Raw genomic sequence first — 22,682 nt, forward strand, 5'->3', positions numbered from 1 at the left:
ATCCTGGTCCTCTTGAGGAACTGGAGAACCAAGAGCTCTATGATTCATGGAGTATAAGGCCAGAAGGGACCTTTAGATCATTTAGTGTGATCTCACCTATATGAACAGGCCATTCAATTTCACCCAGGTACCCCTCAGTTTAACTTTGCTTCATGTCTCCCTTCCTTTATGTCTAAAGGTTAATCCAGCAAATTCACTGCATGAAGGAGAAGAAATGTGCTCCTTTCACTTTGGGTCTGTGCAGTGAGCTGGTGGGAAGGAGTTGTCCTCATGTCCTGCTCTTTCCTCTCTTTGGACTAGATATCTTGGAGACACTGCCAGATCCATTCTTTTTGAGCAGCACTAATGAAGCCAAGGAGCTGGTGGATGCTGCATACAAGTACGAACGGGACAGGTCAGTTCACCTTATGTTATCCATACTAGGGGTACAATTTTACAAAAAACATGGGAACATGATACCATTATTTGGGAAGTTTCTTTTGTACAAATATGTATTTATTATGGCAACATCATAGTTCAGGGTTCTGAAATTTTCCTAGCATGTGTCACACCACATGCACTAATCTCTTCCCTCCACAATGGCATGGAACACCTCCTCTCCCGTTTGTGATCACACAGTACTGCTATGGCAACTTCAATTGCTTATGATGCAAAGTGATATTAGAACAGTACACATATTTTAGCTTTTTAACATAGCTCAGCTGGTGGAAGTAAGGAGAGCCAGCACCACATGACCAGTCAGCTCTGCGAGGACGACCAGCAGCCAGGGATCATCATTGCTCATCACTGTCACTACAGTGATTCTGTAGGGAAGGGTTTACCTGTTTATAGTCTCAATATCAACTCTGTTGAACCATTCTGGAAAATACCAGCCCCTCCCTCTATGGGAAATATGGCATGTTTGGGCTGTAGCAGGGGAGAATTTTGGAGAAAAGCTTGAGGTTATTAGACAAAGCACTTCTCAGCGATCGTATTGGACTGTCCAGACTTAGGTGTAATTCTCTTTTGGCAACTCTACCTTTTTTTGGTGAAGACGTATTTTAAAATGTTTTCAGGTTAAGACCTTCCTTAAATTAAATCAAGAAACAATAAAGACACAAGCTTCTGGAGTTTTTTCTGTGAAGACATCCTGAATGACTATGAATAGTCATTGGGCTGGGGAAAAAGAACCATGACTCTGTAAAAGCCTGGAGAGCACTCATCTGGGAGACCCAAGACCAAGTGCAGACAAAAGGGGTATTGAACTGGCCACAGTGTAGCTGAGTGCCGTAGCCACAGGGCTAATGGTTAAAAGGGAGGCTTCCTCCTTCTGCTCTCCTACGCAGCCATTTTGTGAGGCTTATCCTGCGTTGCTTTTGCTAAAATGCCTTAAATCAAGATGAAAACTTTCAAGTCGGGCCAAAATAAAACAATTTGTTTCAACATTTCAGAAACATATTATTTTTATCAACATTATTTGATAAATTCAACAAAAATTCACAAATAGATTTTCATTGGCTAAAACTGCATTTTTGGTGACTAAATTAACATTTTTTCCCATTGATTATACATTGACTGTGCTATTTATCACACGATGGTATGAACTCTAATGCCTAATAATGACCATTTGAATATCAATCTGGTTATTCCAATATTATTAATTTTTGCAGAAATATCCAGCTGATATATTTATCTGCTCTGGCTGGACATTCCATTCATTTGGAAGGATGGAATAAGGTGGATAGTGCTGCGTATTTATACAGGTGTTGGTTTAGTGATGTAAGCATCATGTCCAAACAGAAAGATAATGTGCAGAACAGAGTTCCTCCTGGATCTTCCTTGCTCCTGGTCACACAGACTGCATTACTTGCTACTGTTGCTTTAGTCCGCCTCTGGCTGGCAATGAGACTCTTCATCCCTTCCCACTGTGATACTTGCTACTACCATCACCAGATTAGACTATTGTAGCTTCCTCTACCTGGAGTTGAAGGTGAAAGTGTCATAGAAACTCCAGCTTCTACAACACTTAGTTACCTGCCTTTCGTACTATTTCATGTATGTCCAGTCCCAGCCAGCAGCAGGATGTTAACCCAGGGCATTTTGAAACAAAAAACCTTAGACTTCTTAAAAAGTGAATTAGACTTTGATAGCCCCAGATGATCTCTATGAAATGTGTCTCCTTATTTCCGCCTGCTAGGCTATGCTCCTGTCTTTCGGTCATGGATCTCGCCATGGCTTTCCAGGCCGTTATCACCTCTGGAATGGAGCACTGAAATACACTCCACATACAACTATTGCCAAAGACCGCTCTAAAACTCCAGCAGATACAGAATTCAGCTGCCCATTTAATCAGTGGTGTTTCCCTAGGGGTACACACGACATCTGTGCTTCTGAATCTGCACTAACTCCCCATTCCTTTCCAGGAGAAATTCAGCAAGTACACTTTGACTTGATAAGCTCTAGTGATATGTGATAAAAAACATGTGGCACCAAGACTCAGAGCCTGGGTCAGCTGACTCGGGATCATGGGGCACAGGCCGTGGGGCCAAAAATAGCAGTGTAAATGTTGGGGCTCAGGCTGGAGCCCAGCCTCTGAGACCCTCCCCTCTCACAGGATCTCAGAGCCCCAGCCTAATCATCTACACTATTTTTAACCCCACAGACCGAGCCCTGTGAGACTGAGTCAGCTGACCCCGGCCAGCTGCGGCCATGCCACGGGTCTTCGATTGCAGTGTAGATGTACTTTATGGTTCCTCATTACCTGAAAAGCAGTCTTTTTACTTCTTGTCCTGGATCCACAGGAGGAGGTTAAAATAACAAAAGGCAAGGGTAAAAAGAGAGAAGAGATGAGCAATCAGCTAGCACAAATTTGAGATGTCGAGAACGGAACTGATCAAGGAAACAAAGGACATAAAGAGAAGAAATTCTTGAATTGCCTACACACTGATGTCAGGGCCCTAGGTAACAAACAAGAGGAACTGGAATTGCTTGTTTATGAGCATAAATTAGAACTAGTTGATATTGCTGAAACCTGGTGGGATGACTGCATGATTAGAATATTCAAATCAATGGTTATAACCTTTACAGGAAGAATCGAGTGGGCAAAAGGGGTGGGGGGTTGGCACTCTGTCAAAAATGGCATTGCCTGTTTCTGAATCGCTGATAACTCGGAAGAAAATTATCTTGAATGCTTATGGATCAATGTCCTAACGGATACATAACAAGAAGGAGTAGCATTTAGTGTCTGCTACAGATCACCAAACCACCCAAGGGAACAGGATGACTGGTTTCTTACACACCCATCTAAAATGTGTAGGAAAAAAGTTGTGTGATCTATTTGAGTGATATATACTGGAGGCCTCATGCTTCCAGTACTAAAACATCCTTGGAATTGCTAAACATGATTGGTGACAATTTCCTAACTCAAAAAGTGTTACAGCCAACATGAGGAAATTCTTTATTAGACCTTGTCCTAACAAATAAAGGGGAATGGCTCACACAACTGAAAATTAGTGGTAGTTTAGGTACAAGTAATCATGACTAGATCACAGTTATAATGCGCAAGCAGAATAAAGTCCAGACCAGTAACACATATATGTGGTGTTTTAAAAGGGCCACTTTCACAAAGCTGAAAACAATTATGAGCCACATCAGCTGGGAGGAAGAATTTATTTAGAAAATTGTGAATGATAATTGAGAATAATTTAAGAACACATTAACAGGTGCCCTGAAAGCCAAAATTTCACAATTAAGGAAGAAGGCTGTCCTGGGTGAAAAACCAACCTTGTTTAGAGGAGAATTTAAGGCAGCTATAGAAAATTCAAAATATATAACAGAAGAAAAGGGAAGTTGATAATAATGAATAAATCAGAAGTTTGGAATTGTAGGAAATTGATAAGGAAAACCAAGGGACACAAGGAGAAATCTATAGCCAAGGAGAGTTAAGGAAAATAAGGAGGAGTGTCTAAAATATATTAGGAACTGTTACGATTACTAGATTGAAAAGATAGAACTAGCAATAATAATTGCAGAAATGGCAGAAGTGTTCAATAAATATTTCTATTCGACATGTGGGGGGAAAACAGATGATATAGTCTCATCATATGGTGATAACACTTCACGAGTATCTCTGGAGAATGCTAAAATAGAAGTTACTAAAGTTAGACACGTTTAAATCAACAGGTCTAGATAACTTGCACCCAAGAGTTCTAAAAGAACTGGCTGAGGAGCTCACTGGACCATTATTGTTCATTTTCAATAAATCTTGGGGAAGTTCCAGAAGAGAGGAAAAAAGCTTAACTTTGTGCCAATTTCTTAAAAGGGCAGTTGGGATGACCTGGATTATTATAGGCCTGTCAGCCTGACATCAATCCTGGCAAGATAATGGAGTGGCTCATACGGGACTCAACTGATTAAAGAATTAAAGGAAGATAATGTAATTAATGCAAATCAAAATGGGTTGATGGCAAATAGATTCTGCCAAACCAACTTGATCCAGCTAAATTTAAATGTATACATCTAGGAACAAGGAATGTAGATTGTACTTACAGGATGGAGGACTAGCAAGTAGTGACTCTGAAAAAGGTTTGGGGGCCATGGTGGATGATCAGTTGAACATGAGCTGCCAGTGTGATGCTGTGGCCAGAAGAGCTAATGTGATCGCGGGGAATCCCAAGTTAGAGTACAGATGTTATTTTACCTCTGTATTTGGCATTGCTGATGGAACACTATGTCCAGTTCTGATGCCCCCAATTTATGAAGGATTTTGATAATTTGGAAAGGGGTCAGAGAAAAGCAACAAGAATGATTAAAGGACTGGAAAACATGCCTTATGGTTAAGGCTATGATTAAGTCATGGGTATTTTTAGTTAAAGTCATGGACAGGTCATGGGTAATAAACAAAAATTCACGGCCTGTGACTTGTCCATGATTTTTACTATATACCCCGACTAAATCTTAATTTGGGGGTCGGGGGGGCTGCTGCTCAGGTGGGGAAGCTGGGGGGCTGCTGCTCTGGGGGGGGGCATGGGGCCAGTGGCACCAGTTGCAGGAGCCACTGAGCAGCAGCTGCTCTGACTGCCCCCTGGTGGCGCCCACCCACCACTGCTCCCGATGCCCCTGGGACCACTGCTCAGGCCAGTGCAGCTGGCTGTGAGGCTGCCCCAGCGGCTGGCTGCAGAGCTGCTCCTACAGCAGCTGGTGTGGCTGTCTCCAGGGCCGCCCAAGCAGCTGGGAGCCCTGTGTCAGCCACACCGGCAGCTGCAGAAGTCACAGAGGACGAGGAAAGTCACAGAATTCATGACTTCCGTGACCTCCATAACAGACACGTAGCCCTGCTTCTGGTGATTGACTCAAAGAGCTCAATCTATTTAGCTTAACAAAGACAAGGTGATGGGCTGACTTGATCACAGTCTATAAGTACCTACATGGGGAACAAATATTTAATAATGGACTCTTCAATCTAGCAGAGAAAGGTATAACATGATCCAAAGTCTGGAAGTTGAAGCTAGATTAAGAAGTCTCACTGGAAATAGGGGAACATTTTAAATGGTCCGAGTAATTAACCATTGGAATGATTTGTTGAGAGTTGTGTTGGATATTCTTCTAAAAGATCTGTTCTAGGAATTTTTGGGGGGCAGTTCTCTGGCCTGTGTTATACAGGAGGTCATCTTAAATAATCACAATGGTCCCTTCTGGCCTTGGAATACATGGGAATCTATCAATCTTGGTGAGCAGTTTGAATGGTTCATTATTCTACTGTTAAAAGGTGTGAGCTTTATTTCCAGTGTGAATTTTGCTTACTTCAGCTTCCAGCCATTCGTTCTTTTTCTGTCCTTGTTTATGTGTATGTCTGATATTTCTCTTCTTTACTATAGTTTCAACCAATTTGCCCGGTACTTGTTAGGCTCGCTGGCCTGCAAGTGCCAGGATTTCCTCTGGACCCCTTTTTAAAAATTGGTGTTACATTAGTTACTCTCAAGTTTCCTGGGGAAGGGGCTGATTTCAGTGATAGGTTCCACACTACAGTTAGTAGCTTTGCAAGTTGTTATTTGCGTTCTGTCAGAACTCTTGGGTGAACACCATCTTACTGTTTAGTTTCAATTTGTTCTAAAACCTCTTCTATTGACACATCAGTTTGGGACAGTACTTCAGTTGCCCCAAAAGAACAGCTCTTATGTGGGTATCAACCTCACATCCTCTGCCGTGAAGACTGATGCAAAGAGTCCATTTAGCTTCTTTGCAATGGCCTTGTCTTCCTTGAATGCTTCTTTAATACCTTTATCATCTAGTGGCCGCATTGCTTGTTTGGCAGGCTTCCTGCTTCCAATGTACTGTAAAAAAATGTTTACTGTTAGTTTTTGTGTCTTCAGCAAGTTGCTTCTCAAATTCTTTCTTGGCCTGACTTTTTATACTTTTACATTTTACTTGCCAAGGTTTGTGCTCCTTCCTATTTTCCTCAGTAGGACTTGACATTCAAATTTTAAAGGATGCCTTTTTGCCTCTAACAGCCTCCATCACTCTGCTGTTTTTTAGCCATGAGGGCACACTTTTGGGTCTCCTACTGGCTCTCATGATTTGGGGCAAACTTTTAGTCTGAGCCTCTGTTTTGGTGTTTTTAAGTAGTCTCCAGGCTGCTGCTGTTCATGCTGTGGAGTGTTGCTGGTGCCGCAGCGTTCTTGGAGCTCTGGGGTTAGCAGCACTAGTAGAGAGAGCAGCATGTTGATCCATCAGACCTCAGTGTTACTCATAAAGAAAGACCACAGACTCAGTTTGGTGGTGAAGGCACCTGGCCAGTTTATCGTGGAGAAAGCACAGTACTAGTGCCCCAGAGGACCTGCAGGTACACAAACATTAGTATGTTCAATTAACATAACATGATCCTGTCTCCTAAACCAGGACAAACATGCCCTTCCTATGACTTCTCCTTTTATACATTGATACTGTGGCAAGGCACCTCTTCCACCTTGGCGGACTCAGTGCTTCCCCCTTTGGCGGTGGGGGCCTGAAGTAAGTCAGCCCCAGCTCAAAGGGAGAAAACTTGGTAGAAGTCTGTTATAGCAAACATCAGGTAAGTTAGCAAGGTTCCATCATGACTCATCACTTTCTGTATCATGTTCTTCAGTGTCCTGTAAAAGCATTTGACGAGGCCGGCAGTCTGTGGATGGGAGACTTAGGTTTGCAGGGCCTGTGTGTGGAGCATCACACATAGGTCCTTCATCAATTTTGACACAAAGCGGGTTCCTTGATCCTTGAATCTACCCTAGAGAAAATCTGAATTAACTCCTTCACTATCGTTTTGAACATTGTGTTTTATAGGGGTACAGCTTCCAAGTATTGGGTGGCATAGTCCAGAACAATAAGCACACATTGATGGCCCTGGGCCGACTTCTCCAGTGCGCCTATCAGGTCCATGGCTATCCTCTTGAATGGGATGTCAATACTTGGTCGAGGTTCTAAAGGGGCCCTTAAGTGAGCTTATTCCAGGAAGGAGGCCAAAAGACCCTCCATAGGAATTGACATAAGATCTTATTCACCCCTAGAAGTTCTACAAATAAATGACTATGAGCTAGGTGTAATACTGCCCTTTGGTGTCTTTGAGGTACCAGAAGCTGCTCCACTTCTTTATCTGGTATTCTGACTATTCTGTATAACTGATCTCTTTTTATAACAAAGTATGGCCTTAGGCCTTTGGTTTTCCCCTCCACCAAGACCCCATTCACCTCAATAACCTCTTTCTCATATTGTGATACAGCGGATCATTGAATCATAGAATCATAGACTATCAGGGTTGGAAGGGACCTCAGGAGGTCATCTAGTCCAACTCCCTGCTCAAAGCAGGACCAATCCCCAATTAAATCATCCCAGCCAGGGCTTTGTCAAGCCTGACCTTAAAAACTTCTAAGGAAGGAGATTCCACCACCTCCCTAGGTAACGCATTCCAGTGTTTCACCACCCTCCTAGTGAAAAAGTTTTTCCTAATATCCAACCTAAACCTCCCCCACTGCAACTTGAGACCATTACTCCTTGTTCTGTCATCTGCTACCACTGAGAACAGTCTAGAGCCATCCTCTTTGGAACCCCCTTTCAGGTAGTTGAAAGCAGCTATCAAATCCCCCCTCATTCTTCTCTTCCGTAGACTAAACATCCCCAGTTCCCTCAGCCTCTCCTCATAAGTCATGTGTTCCAGTCCCCTAATCATTTTTGTTGCCCTCCGCTGGACTCTTTCCAATTTTTCCACATCCTTCTTGTAGCGTGGGGCCCAAAACTGGACACAGTACTCCAGATGAGGCCTCACCAGTGTCAAACAGAGGGGAACGATCACATCCCTCGATCTGCTGGCAATGCCCCTACTTATACATCCCAAAATGCCACTGGCCTTCTTGGCAACAAGGGCACACTGTTGACTCATATCCAGCTTCTCATCCACTGTAACCCCCAGGTCCTTTTCTGCAGAACTGCTGCCGAGCCATTCAGTCCCTAGTCTGTAGCGGTGCATGGGATTCTTCCGTCCTAAGTGCAGGACTCTGCACTTGTCCTTGTTGAACCTCATCAGATTTCTTTTGGCCCAATCCTCCAATTTGTCTAGGGCCCTCTGTATCCTATCCCTACCCTCCAGCGTATCTACCTCTCCTCCCAGTTTAGTGTCATTTGCAAACTTGCTGAGGGTGCAATCCATACTATCCTCCAGATCATTAATGAAGATATTGAACAAAACCGGCCCCAGGACCGACCCTTGGGGCACTCCACTTGATACTGGCTGCCAACTAGACATGGAGCCATTGATCACTACCCATTGAGCCCGACAATCTAGCCAGCTTTCTATCCACCTTATAGTCCATTCATCCAGTCCATACTTCTTTAACTTGCTGGCAAGAATACAGTGGGAGACAGTGTCAAAAGCTTTGCTAAAGTCAAGGAACAACATGACCACTGCTTTCCCTTCATCCACAGAACCAGTTATCTCGTCATAGAAGGCAATTAGATTAGTCAGGCATGACTTGCCTTTGGTGAATCCATGCTGACTGTTCCTGATCACTTTCCTCTCCTCTAAGTGCTTCAGAATTGATTCTTTGAGGACCTGCTCCATGATTTTTCCAGGGACTGAGGTGAGGCTGACTGGCCTGGAGTTCCCAGGATCCTCCTTCTTCCCTTTTTTAAAGATGGGCACTACATGAGCCTTTTTCCAGTCATCCGGGACTTCCCCGGATCGCCATGAGTTTTCAAAGATAATGGCCAATGGCTCTGCAATCACATCCACCAATTCCTTTAGCACTCTCGGGTGCAACGCATCCGGCCCCATGGACTTGTGCATGTCCAGCTTTTCTAAATAGTCCCGAACCACTTCTTTCTCCACAGAGGGCTGGTCACCTCCTCCCCATGCTGTGCTGCCCAGTGCAGTAGTCTGGGAGCTGACCTTCCCGTGAAGACAGAGGCAAAAAAAGCATTGAGTACATTAGCTTTTTCCACATCCTCTGTCACTAGGTTGCCTCCCCCATTCCGTAAGAGGCCCACACTTTCCTTGACTTTCTTCTTGTTGCTAACATACCTGAAGAAACCTTTCTTGTTACTCTTAACATCTCTTGCTAGCTGCAACTCCAGGTGTGATTTGGCCTTCCTGATTTCACTCCTGCATCCCCGACCAATATTTTTATACCCATCCCTGGTCATTTGTCCAATCTTCCACTTCTGGTAAGCGTCTTTTTTGTATTTAAGATCAGCAAGGATTTCACTGTTAAGCCAAGCTGGTCGCCTGCCATATTTACTATTCTTTCTACACATCGGGATGGTTTGTCCCTGTAACCTCAATAAGGATTCTTTAAAATACAGCCAGCTCTCCTGGACTCCTTTCCCCCTCATGTTATTCTCCCAGGGGATCTTGCCCATCAGTTCCCTGAGGAAGTCAAAGTCTGCTTTTCTGAAGTCCAGGGTCCGTATTCTGCTGCTTTCCTTTCTTCCTTGTGTCATACTGATCTCTTACTTACAGTGCAACTCCCCCACCTCTTCTGCCCTGCCTGTCCTTCCTGAACAGCTTATATCCATCCATGATAGTACTCCAGTCATGTGAGTTATCCCACCAAGTCTCTGTTATTCCAATCACATCAAAATTCCTTGACTTTGCCAGGACTTCTGGTTCTCCCTGCTTGTTTCCCAAGCTTCTTGCATTTGTGTATAGGCACTTGAAATAACCCGCTGATAGCCCCTCTTTCTCAGTATGAGGCAGGAGCCCTCCCCTCTCACGTGCTCCTGCTCATGCTTCCTCCCGGTATCCCACTTCCCCACTTACCTCAGGGCTTTGGTCTCTTTCCCCCGGTGAACCTAGTTTAAAGCCCTCCTCACTAGGTTAGCCAGCCTGCTTGCGAAGATGCTCTTCCCTCTCTTCGTTAGGTGGAGCCCATCTCTGCCTAGCACTCCTCCTTCTTGGAACACCATCCCATGATCAAAGAATCCAAAGCCTTGTCTCCAACACCACCTGCGTAGCCATTCGTTGACTTCCACGATTCGACGGTCTCTACCCAGGCCTTTTCCTTCCACGGGGAGGATGGACGATAACACCACTTGCGCCTCAAACTCCTTTATCCTTCACCCCAGAGCCATGTAGTCTGCAGTGATCCACTCAAGGTCATTCTTGGCAGTATCATTGGTGCCCGCGTGGAGAAGCAGGAAGGGGTAGCAATCCGAGGGCTTGATGAGTCTCGGCAGTCTCTCCGTCACATCGCGAATCTTAGCTCCTGGCAAGCAGCAGACTTCTTGGTTTTCCCGGTCGGGGCGGCAGATAGATGACTCTCTCCCCCTGAGGATAGAGTCCCCGACCACCACCACCCGCCTCCTTCTCTTGGGAGCGGTGGTCTTGAACCCCCAACCCTAGGACAGTGCATCTCATGCCTTCCAATCGGCGGAGTCTCCTTCTGCTCCCTTCCCTAAGATGTATCATCTGGTCCACTCTCCGCATTAGTACCTGTGAAGAGAACATGAAAACGGTCCTGCCCAAAATTCTTATACAAGGGACCAATATGTCCAAATGCAAGGGGACCTACTTTCGTCTCATCCCCAGAATTGGTCTCAATGGAATGGGTCCAGCTTGGTTTGTCAACTATCTGAGTTGCTTCCCTGCCTGCTGAATGAGATTGCTTACCTATGAGCGCAGTCTTTTGATTCTGGGCAAAGATACTGGTTCCCAATCCTTTGTCCCCCCTCCTTTCTCACCTACTATTTTGGGGCTTTCCATTTGCAGAGAATAAGTCCTGGGCTAATTCAGAGAAAACTAGAGGAGGGCTATCTGCTGGGGCCTCAGCATCAGTCCTGGAGTCACTACTTTCCTCTGACTCCTCCACTGGGAATAGTTTTCCAAACCCTGGGAAGTCTCGTCCTATGAGCACCAGATATGGGAGCTTAAGGACCACACCAGCTGTTACTCTTGTGGTGTTTCCCTGAACCTCAATTTGTAAAGGGATGGTCAGGTAGTAATTGACATCCCCATATATGCAGGTTATTCCCGTGCTTTTGGCCTGAGACAGCTGGTTCCACCCCACTACTTTCCTTGAGACCAGCGTGACAGCATTGCTAGAGTCTACTAACGCAGTGGTCTCTATGCCACTCATCCTAACTGGCCTCATGTAGCTATGTGGGATCATCTCAGCGCCCATGAGGGTTATTAAGTTACATCTTCATGATCAACTAGACTGCACTGCAAGAGCTCCTCAGTGTTAGGACATAGAGCTACTATATGTCCTAGTTCCCCACAAGCATAATAACATCTATACGTAGCTTGGGGCATCCTCCTATTCTTTGATTATTGGGCCTTAACCCTCAAGCTTCTCTCCCCAGTTCCCCAAGTCCCTTTGTGGCCTCAGGCTGCTCTTTGGTGTCCTTCCTCCCAACATAATCCTACGTGAACTCTCGGAGGTCTCGGCCTTTGGGGCTGGGCCTGGTCTCTTGGTCCAATACATCTCTTCCCAGGTAGTCCGAGAAAGTTCTCTGGCCACCAACTACCTCTCTGAGTGAGACTAAATCGTCATAAGAGGAGGGGTCATTCTGGCCAACCCACCCTCGTAGGCCCAGCGGCAGTCCTCTCATGAACCTCTTCAACACTAAGAGTTCTAAAATCTTCTCTGTGCTCTGGGTCTCGGGATGCAGCTACTTCTGCATTAGATAGATCAGGTCCAACAATTGTGACCTTGGTGCTTTGCTCTCCCGGTACCTCCACTCGTGGAACCTCTGAGCCCTTATAGCTGTCGTCACCTTGGATCTTGCCAGGATCTCAACTTTCAACTGTGGGTAGTCTGTAGCAGCCTCTGCTGCCATGTCATAGGAGGCCTTCTGGGCCTCCTCACACAGTAAAGAGGTGAGGATACTGGCCCACTGGTCTCATCTTTCAAATGTGAGAAGGTATGCCTCCACTTCATCCACCATGTCATCTTATGGAGGTAAATGCTTGCCCTTAGGGATCGCATCCTGTCAGGGCCACATGTCGGAGGGATAAGGGCCTTCAGTTAGTTCACGACCTCTTGCAGGGAGGCTCAGTTCTGGTTTGCCTGGCTCATCAGCAGTTGATTCGTCTCCTGATGTAGCTGTACCGACTTCTCTTGGGCGGCCACCTGGACCCTGGTATCCTCTTGTTGTGCCGACACTGCCTTCACCAGGGCCCTCACTATGTTGTCCAATTTGGGGGTGATTTTTCTTGCCTCGCTGTGCCAAGATCCTGCTCCTGACATCACTTGTGGCAAGGCACTTCATGCATCTTGGCAGGCTCAGTGCTTCCCACTCTGGCGTGGTGGGCCTGGAGTAAGTCAGCCCCACTCTGGACAGGATTTACTCTCCCACATGGGGGTTTATTCCCCAGTATTTTCCGGGCAGGGTGCCTCTGCAAACAAAGGGAAAAAAAAACAATTCCAAGACAAAACAAAGGAGAATATCTCTCCCTACCCTCACTCTGAGGGTGGTGGCTTTATTATTGGCTGTGGGGTGCCAGTCCTTCCCGTAAACAGGCAGTCTGTTAGGTAGCTTCCCCTGTAGGGAGGCAAACAGCTCTCCCCCCTGGAGCAGCTTTTCTTTTGCGGCCACTAGCCCTGCAGTAGCTAGTGTCCCCTCCCATCTCTCACTGGAGGAGGGGGTTTTAAAGGTCTCGGGCATGCCTTAGCTGGACTCAGGTGTCCCTAACTAACCTGAGGTAACCCCTTTTCATCTTATAGGGGAAAAGGCCTTTATCATTCTAGGACTAATATACTTGCCTTCCACCACTCTTACAGCTGTCCAGCCTGAGTCTGTCAGAACACCAACAAGTTGTGTATTACATACCACATGCTTTTCATTATTATCCTGTACCTTGTATCTGCTAGTTCGAACAAAACATCCTCTTCCATTACCTGTCATTCTCCCTTGTCTGGGGAAGGGTCTGTGTGCGTCCCAGTACCATCTCCTAGGAATGTGTTTATGCTAGGGTGACCAGATATCAAGTATGAAAAATCGGGACAGAGTGTGGGGGCTAATAGGTGCCTATGTAAGAAAAAGCCCCAAATATTGGGACTGTCCCTATAAAATCGGGACATCTGGTCACCCTAGTTTATGCAGTAACTTTAGATCTTGTGGGGGAGGGATAGCTCAGTGGTTTGAGCATTGGCCTGCTAAACCCAGGGCTGTGAGTTCAATCCTTGAGGGGGCCATTTAGGGATCTGGGGCAAAAATTGGGGTTTGGTCCTGCTTTGAGCAGGGGGTTGGACTAGATGACCTCCTGAGGTCCCCGCCAACCCTGATAGTCTATGATTCTATGATCTTTGGGTGTTTCAGTGCCCTCTCCAGGCAGGAATGTGCTTATCTGGTTGGCTAATACCTAGTGTGTTGATGTTCTGAGAAGGCCAGGTCTACTTTAGTTCACAGCCTTTGGCTCATACTGTTAGTGAGGCCTAGGGCTCCAGCAAGGCCTAAAGCTGCTTGCAGGCATTTTACCCTTGTGACTGCTTTTTAATTTCTATCTAACTAGCATCCTCATTCTTATGTAGTTCCCCTTTATAAACTTAAATTTTTGTGTGGTGGATCTTTTTTTGGTCCATTTCCCCCCTACAATGATGTTAAATTTAACTACATTATGGTCACTATCACCATGCAGTTGAGCTATAACTACCAATCAGACCATATCCTGTTCTCCACTTAGGACTAAATCAAGAATAGCCTCTCCTCTTGTGGGTTCTAGGACATCATGCTCCAAGAAGCAGTCACTGCTGGTGTTTAGAAGTTTTATTTCTGCATATGCCTTGAGGTTTGACATGTACCCAGTCAATAGGAGGATAGCTGAAATCACCCATTATTATTGTGTTTTCTGGTTTTGTAGCCTTTCTAACCTCCCTTAGCATTTCACCATCACTGTCACCATCTTGGTCAGGTGGTTGGCAGCGTAAGCAAGGAATTTCTATCCATGGAGACTCTGTTGTGCAGTATGATTCATTTAAGATTTTCACCTGATTTGACTCTGCTTTATTTAACATGTATTGCCACTCCCTCACCAAGGCGAACCTACTCTGTCATTCCTGTACATTTTGTTCCCTGCTATTACCATGTCCCATTGATTATCCTCACTCCACCAAGTTTCTACGATGCCTGTTATACTAATATCCTCATTTAATGACACTCTAGTTCACCCATCTTAGTATTGAGACATCTCGCATTTGGCTATAAGCCCTTGTGCATTTTGTCACTCTTCAGTTGCTTGCCTTCATGTGTTATGCTTAAATGGGATTATTTTACATTTGACTGTTCCTCACTGGCTCACACCTGTGATTTACCAACTTCTTTCCTATCCTCCATAGTAGGATATAGAGTTCCCTCTTTAATAAATGTATCCCTCAGGGATGTCTCCATCTGAACCATGTACTGCTCCACACCTGTCGGCTTTGCCCCAGACCTTAATTTAAAAAAAATCCTCTATAACCTTTTGAATGTTATGTGCCAGGTGTCTGGTTCCATTTTGGTTATGGTTAAGCCCATCCCTCCTGTATAGGCTCCTCCTTTCCCCAAAGGTTCCCCAGTTCCTAATAAACCTAATCTCTCTTCCCTACACCACCTGCTCAGCCAGAGATTGAGACCTTGCAGTTCTCCGTTTCAATGGCCCTGCACATGGAACTGGAAACATTTCAGAGAATGCTACCATGGAGGTGCTGTGCTTTAATCTCTTCCCTAGCCGCCTAAATTTGGCCTCCAGGATCTCTGTCCCACCTTTCCCTATCTCATTGGTACCTACACATACCACGACCCCTGGCTCCTCCCCAGCACTACCTATAAGGCTATCTAGAGGTCTCATGAGATCCACTACCTTCACTACACTAGCAGGCAATTCACAGACCCAACCACTTCATATAAATTAGCATGATTCTGTATAAGAAGAAGCATAACACAAAGTTGAATTGTTTACAGAAATTAGCAAATGTTTGCCAAGCAGGGGTTACAGACTGGAATGGTGTGTCCCTTACAGCGATGACCTGGGAACCCTGAGGCTGCTGGTCAGAGTGCAGGAAAGGTCAATGTGAAGCTGGCTGCTGCAGCTCTGCTCCTCAGTTGTTTTGGGCCTGGACTTAATTCCCACATAGCAGTGCAGGTCTCATTTTAGAGGGCTGGGCTGTGGACAGCAGTGACTGGTGCACCACTTCGGGGGTCCTTTTTTTCCAGAGCAAAGGAGGCATTCCGGAAAAAGGACATCAGCCCCTCAGATTTCCTGAGACATTTAAAGGAGCCAGTGGGAGGAACCAGGTCTGCAATCCGAGCTGCCGATTACATGGAAACCACCCTGCGCCTCCTGAAGAAGAAGTTGTTTCGCATGGTGAAAAGAGAATTTAATATCACAGGTACTGTGCACATAAGACTGTAAATGACTAATTAGCAGCAAATCTGTCAATGGCAGGAGAGTCCAGTAATGGTTCTACTCCAGGCCAATATACCCAGGATCAAAACTACTGATGAGCCAGGTGTGGCATGAAACCCCTTAATGACAAAATATGGTCAGTGCTGACACAATCACAAATCCTGGTAAAGGAACCCACCTTTTAGCTCATCTAGTCACCTTCCCGTCAGAGCTGTTCCCAGCTGGACATGTGCTACTTCATTGTCCAGTCTAGTAGTGTCCCAGATGTTCCAGTTCCCACCATTTCTATTGTCTGCCTAGCTCCTCCTGGCCAGAAGTTAGTCCCTACTGCCCACTGGCTGGATTTGCTGCTCTTCTCTAAAGTTCCCTCAGTCTCACTCCAGTTTTGTGATGATAATTTGCTAGTGCAGTACAGTACACAAATCTGCAGGAAGTTCTACTGAGAGACAAACAGCCTGGTATGGCCCCTTGCTTCTCGACCCTCAATGTCCTTGTTATTGCTTTCTTCTTTCCAAGTTTGAAATACCTTCCATATTAATATTATTTTCTGTCCCTACCACTGTGCTTCCTCTTCTGCCCCATTATTTTTTTAATCCTCCCATTGCTACGTCCCTAACTGGTCCCCTCAAATGATCATAGAATCACAGAATATCAGGGTTGGAAGGGACCTCAGGAGGTCATCTAGTCCAACCCCCTGCTCAAAGCAGGACCAATCCCCAATTTTTGCCCCAGATCCCTAAATGGCACCCTCAAGGATTGAACTCACAACCCTGGGTTTAGCAGGCCAATGTTCAAACCACTACGCTATCCCTCCCCCCATGATGATGTCACCATAGCCATTGAAAATACCATACATTTTAAACCCCCCAAAAGGAACTTTATCTCTTCAGTATTTGAATCAGGCAAGTATACTAAATGTAGGGATTTTGTCATTAGCACTTTTGAATCAGTCCTGATACCTGTCCTCCACTTCAGATGCTCCAAAACTGCTGAGAGATGAAGGTTGCAAACAGTATGATTCCTAGAACATGAAGTACTGAGTGTGTTCCTGAATATGAAGCTGGCCTTTATTCTGCAGGAAAACTGGTGTATTCTGTTGGTATAAACTAGAAAGAGTTTTAAAAGGAGATGCTATTTGTTTGTAGAGCTTTCCTGCTGAGGGAGCCATGAAATGGAACTATTGGAGACTGCTCCAGAAATTATGACAGAAATGACATCACTCTGATTGGCTTCTCTTGCAGATGTACTAAGTAGGAAGCAGAAGGAAATTATTTCCAAGGCAACTGGTTGCGACTATCAGATTCGTTCCATTAGGTGCCCGAGGAGTAGCATTTACCGGACCATTACTGGAGAATGCAACAACAGGTAAAGCATTGATTTTTTCATGTGTAATAGAGGTCTTCAGTGTATATAGTGTCCAGTATAGACACATGAATGTTATCGGTATAACATCATTCCAGCAAGCAGAAACAATTGTATTAGTAGTTATTTGTATTGTGTTAACACTGAGGGGTCCGAGAGAGGTGCTGTACAAACACATAACAAAGAGACTTTAACCTGGAGGAGTGTAGCAGGCTTCGCTCAGGGGCCTATTGGTCAAACTGTGGACAGTCTCTCCAAGACTTGAGGCTGGTCTTCCAGGCAGTCCTGGGGCCCAGCAGCCAAGCCACCATTCATCACCCCCTCCCCAGCCCTGGAGTCCTCCAATATCTCTCAGGAGGCCAGGGGAAGAGGGAAGGATAGGGGGATCCGGGCCCTTCCTCGCCACCGAATCCCAGTGAAGGGCCCAACGGAGAGAGGCGAGGGATGGTTCTGACTGCCATTCTGGATCAGCCTTCCCTGTATCACTTCCTACCTTCTTGTTTCCCTTCAGTTTGGGGCATGGCCCAGCCTTCTGCTTCCACAGTGTTGGTAATTCCGGGCTTCAGCTGTGGGTGGGCAGGGATGCTTCCTAGCTCACCCTTGGAATCCAGTTGTCCCCTCTTAGTCAGGGGAAAGGGGATCCCAGCCAGTCCCTGTCCTTCCCCTGTAGATTGCTCTGCCTCAGTAGCTGCAGCCTGTCTGACTTCTTGTAGTCAGTGTCTCCTGCACACACCCCTCTGGAGGGAGGGATAGCTCAATGGTTTGAGCATTGGCCTGCTAAACCCAGGGTTGTAAGTTCAATCCTCAAGGGGGCCATTTAGGGATCTGGGCAAAAATTGGCGATTGGCCCTGCTTTGAGCAGGGGGATGTACTAGATGATCTGCTGAGGTCCCTTCCAACGTTGATATTCTATGATTCTCTGCCAGAACTCCCTTTTAAGCAGGTCTTCCATAGCAAGCATGCCCGGCAGCTGCTGAGGAGCAGGGCCTTCTTGGCCCAATACTGTTCCACCATTCCTTTTACCATGGTGTGAGGTCTGTAAACCCCATCACAAGGAGGTTTGGAATTTCTTTAAGTCAAAGGTGCAAAAATTATCTGGATTTTGCATTCCAAGCAAAGGGCAAAGCTTGTAGGGAAGAGCTCCACACGTAACTCGATGAATTACCTCAAAGTGATACTAAAACTAAGATGACAGTAGACAAGAAATCATAGAAATGTAGACCTGGAAGGGAGCTCAAAAGGTCATCGAGTACATCCCGTCTGTGCTGGGGCAGGGCCAAATAAACCTTGACCATCCCTGACAGGGGTTTGTCCAACTTGTTCTTAAACCCCCCCACTGATGGTGTGACAGGGTCCCCAGGGTGCAACCAGGACTGTGGGACCACTGAGCCCTCTGTCCCACCAACCTGGGGTATCCCTTTCACACTATGATGCTGATGTCAAGCAAGAAACCTCTGACAGGCACCGCACTTACACAGACATCCACAGGCAGGGACACATCCAGCTGTATTACATGAATGATCTCCCAGCCACTCATGAACCATCTGTAGGGAGGCTCCAGCCAATTTCTCCCAGCTCCCCAGTCTTACACCCCAGAACTCTTCCATCTTGCAATAGTCAGAAGCCTGACCAGTGTAAGTTCATTATCCAGTTTGGCCCTCCCTCAATGTGGAATGGATACACACCAGCCTTTGTAAACTGAGCACACACGGGGGAAAAATGGTGGGTGCTGAGCACCCACCGGCAGCGCCCCTATCAGCTCCCCCGCCAGCGTCTCCCACCTGCTGGCAGCCCCATGGATCAGCACCTCTCCCTCCCTCCCCACTCCTCCTGTCCACCGCAATCAGCTGTTTCACAGCATGCAGGAAGCTGGGAAGGAGGGGGAGGAGTGAGGACACGGTGCACTTGGGGGAGGGGGCGGAACTGGGTGGGAAGAGGCAGGGTGGGGGTGGAGCAGGGATGGGGTCTTGGGGGAGGAGGTGGAATGGGGGCGGGGCCTGGGGCAGAGGTGGGGCTTGGGCACCCCCTGGCCCTTTGGAAAGTTGGCACCTGTGGCTGAGATTTCCCAAGCACTTCAACCAAAACACATTGTTTTAGGTAAAATATAAACACATTTATTAAGTACAAAAAATAGATTTTAAGTGATTATAAGTAGCAGGCATAGAGATCAGAGTTGGTTACTTGAGAAAGAAAAATAAATTTGCAGTCTAATTTCTAAAAACTAAGCAGGATTTGAATCAGTGTCTCACCCTGACAGATGATACAAGCAGGTTACAGATCCTCCGTACACAAACTGGTAATATATTTTATTGGACCCACATGGCTACAACACTGCAAACAAAGGCAGATCATGTCAGACTAATCTGAAATCTCTCTTTGATAAAATGGATGATTTCTTACATAAGTGAAATGCAGTAGATCTAATTTATCTGGACTTCAGTAAAATATTAGACACAGTACCACATGGGAAACTATTAACATAGATTTCAGAGTAGCAGCTGTGTTAGTCTGTATCCGCAAAAAGAAGAGGAGGACTTGTGGCACCTTAGAGACTAACAAATTTATTTGAGCATAAGCTTTCATGAGCTACAGCTCACTTCATCGGATGCATTCAGTGGAAAATACAGTGGGGAGATTTATATACATAGAAAACATGAAACAATGGGTGTTACCATACACACTGTAACGAGAGTGATCACTTAAGGTGAGCTATTACCAGCAGGAGAGTGGGGGCGGGGGGGGGAACCTTTTGTAGTGATAATCAAGATGGGCCATTTCCAGCAGTTGACAAGAACGTCTGAGGAACAGTGGGGGGTGGGGGTAATAAAAAGGGGAAATAGTTTTACTTTGTGTCATGACCCATCCACTCCAAGTCTCTATTCAAGCCTAAGTTAATTGTATCCAGTTTGCAAATTAATTCCAATTCAGCAGTCTCTCATTGGAGTCTGTTTTTGACATAGAGAAGATGGGGTTTGATACAGGAATTGAAAGGTGGGTAAGGAACTGGCTGAAAGGGAGATGACAATGGGTTGTGCTGAAAGGGAAACTATCAGTCTGGAGGGCGGTTGCCAGTGGAGTTCCTCAAGGATCAGCCTTGGGAACGAGCTTATTCAATATTTTCATTAATGACCTTGACACAAAAAAGTAGAAGTGCCTGAATGATATTTGCGGATGACACAAAGTTTGGTGGCATCTACTATACAGAGGAGGATCGGAATATTACACAGGAAGGGTGATCTGGAGGACTGAAGTAATAGCAGTGGGATGAAATGTAATGTAATGGTACAAAGGGCAAGGTCATGCACTCAGGGACTAACAACGAGAATTTCTGCTGTAAGTTGTGGGTTGGTCAGTTGGAAATGACAGAGGAGGAGAAAGACCTGGATGTTTTACTCAATCACAAGAAATCTGAGCCACCAGTGTGATGCAGTTGTAGAAAAAGAGAAAGGAGATCCTAGGCTGCATTAGATACTTCTTCCAGGGGCATGACTACACTGCAAGAATTACACCGACACAACTGCAGCGCTGCAGCAGTGCCACCTTAGCACTATAGTGTAGACACTTACTACAGCAATGGAGGGTGTTTTTCCATCAGTGTAGTAAATACTCCATTCAAGAGGCAGTAGCTAAGTCAATGGAATTTTCCAAAGCACCTAAACTAGTTACACACCTGACTCCTATTGAAAGTTAGGTGTCTAAACACCTTTGGAAGTCTAACCCTTAAATTCTGAAATACCTTTGTCACTTTTGAAAATGGAATTTAAGGCCCGATTTTTAAAGGTCTTGAAGCATCTAAAGGTGCAGATAGGTGCCTAGTGGGATTTCCCAAACCACCTCAGTGCCTAATGCCCATTGAGAAAAATCCCACTAGGTGCCTGTCTGCCTCTTTAGGCACACAACTACCATTAGGAATCTGGCCCCTAGTGACGGATGTAGCCATCAGGATTAGCACCTGGCTCTAACTACTCTCTGTCATGGACAAATATTATCTCACACAGGAGTTTTTTCTCATTAAAATGTCCTGAGCATTCTGCAGTTTTGTGTATTGTAAAAATACACCAATCTATGGTCCTTTCAGGTACATGGTTAATGGTGACATGTTCATTTTAGGTGTATTACATGATTTCAGTGGGAGTTAGGGTCCAGATTTTCAAAGGATTTAGGTGCCTAATGATACAGAGAGGTGTCCAGTGGGATTTTCAAAGGCATCTAGGCACCTAAGTCCTGTTGGGTGCTCTACACCCCAGGCTCCTGGAGCTGTGGGGGATGTGAGCAGGGGCTCTTTGCCTCACCTTCAGCAAGGTTGGAAGGCTCTTTTCAATTTCACAGGCAGCCAGGAAGCCAAAAAATTGCCTTTCAGCTCTCCCAAAAGAGAAAGTTTCTTTAAATCCCTTCCCTTGAAAAAAATAATGTTTTTGATATTTTGTCTTGGCTTGGGATGAAAACGTTTCTAAAAACACACATTTTTCCATGGGAATGGATTCCCATTTTTGGGTCAGCTCTCGTTGACAGCACAGGTATATTGAGGGTTGTGAGGCACTCATACTGCCGTGATGGAAGACTAATCAAATTGCCTTCTATGACGAGATAACTGGTTCTGTAGATGAAGGGAAAGCAGTGGACGTGTTGTTCCTTGACTTTAGCAAAGCTTTTGACACGGTCTCCCACAGTATTCTTGCCAGCAAGTTAAAGAAGTATGGGCTGGATGAATGGACTATAAGGTGGATAGAAAGCTGGCTAGATTGTCGGGCTCAACAGGTAGTGATCAATGTCTCCGTGTCTAGTTGGCAGCCGGTATCAAGTGGAGTCCCCCAAGGGTCGGTCCTGGGGCCGGTTTTGTTCAATATCTTCATAAATGATCTGGAGGATGGTGTGGATTGCACCCTCAGCAAGTTTGCAGATGACACTAAACTGGGAGGAGAGGTAGATACGCTGGAGGGTAGGGATAGGATACAGAGGGCCCTAGACAAATTGGAGGATTGGGCCAAAAGAAATCTGATGAGGTTCAACAAGGACAAGTGCAGAGTCCTGCACTTAGGATGGAAGAATCCAATACACCGCTACAGACTAGGGACCGAATGGCTCGGCAGCAGTTCCGCAGAAAAGGACCTAGGGGTGACAGTGGATGAGAAGCTGGATATGAGTCAACAGTGTGCCCTTGTTGCCAAGAAGGCCAATGGCATTTTGGGATATATAAGTAGGGGCATTGCCAGCAGATCGAGGGACGTGATCGTTCCCCTCTATTCGACACTGGTGAGGCCTCATCTGGAGTACTGTGTCCAGTTTTGGGCCCCACGCTACAAGAAGGATGTGGAAAAATTGGAAAGAGCCCAGCGGAGGGCAACAAAAATGATTAGGGGACTGGAACACATGACTTATGAGGAGAGGCTGAGGGAACTGGGATTGTTTAGTCTGCAGAAGAGAAGAATGAGGCAGGATTTGATAGCTGCTTTCAACTACCGGAAAGGGGGTTCCAAAGAGGATGGATCTA

General features: G+C 45.8%; 1 protein-coding gene across 1 annotated transcript in view; it reads left to right on the top strand.

Annotated features, from left to right (window-relative positions):
* The first annotated feature begins 292 nt into the window (after positions 1–292).
* Positions 293–22,682, top strand: part of LOC102934149 (myeloperoxidase-like) — a 62,050-nt gene continuing 39,660 nt past the window's right edge. The window contains exons 1-3 of the mRNA XM_043531290.1: positions 293–394; positions 15,639–15,812; positions 17,071–17,194. Of these exons, the coding sequence (XP_043387225.1) occupies positions 346–394; positions 15,639–15,812; positions 17,071–17,194 (347 nt within the window). The 5' untranslated portion in view covers positions 293–345. The remainder of the gene's footprint in view (positions 395–15,638; positions 15,813–17,070; positions 17,195–22,682) is intronic.

Source organism: Chelonia mydas, chromosome 17 (assembly GCF_015237465.2).
Source record: "Chelonia mydas isolate rCheMyd1 chromosome 17, rCheMyd1.pri.v2, whole genome shotgun sequence".
Lineage (NCBI taxonomy): Eukaryota > Metazoa > Chordata > Testudines > Cheloniidae > Chelonia > Chelonia mydas.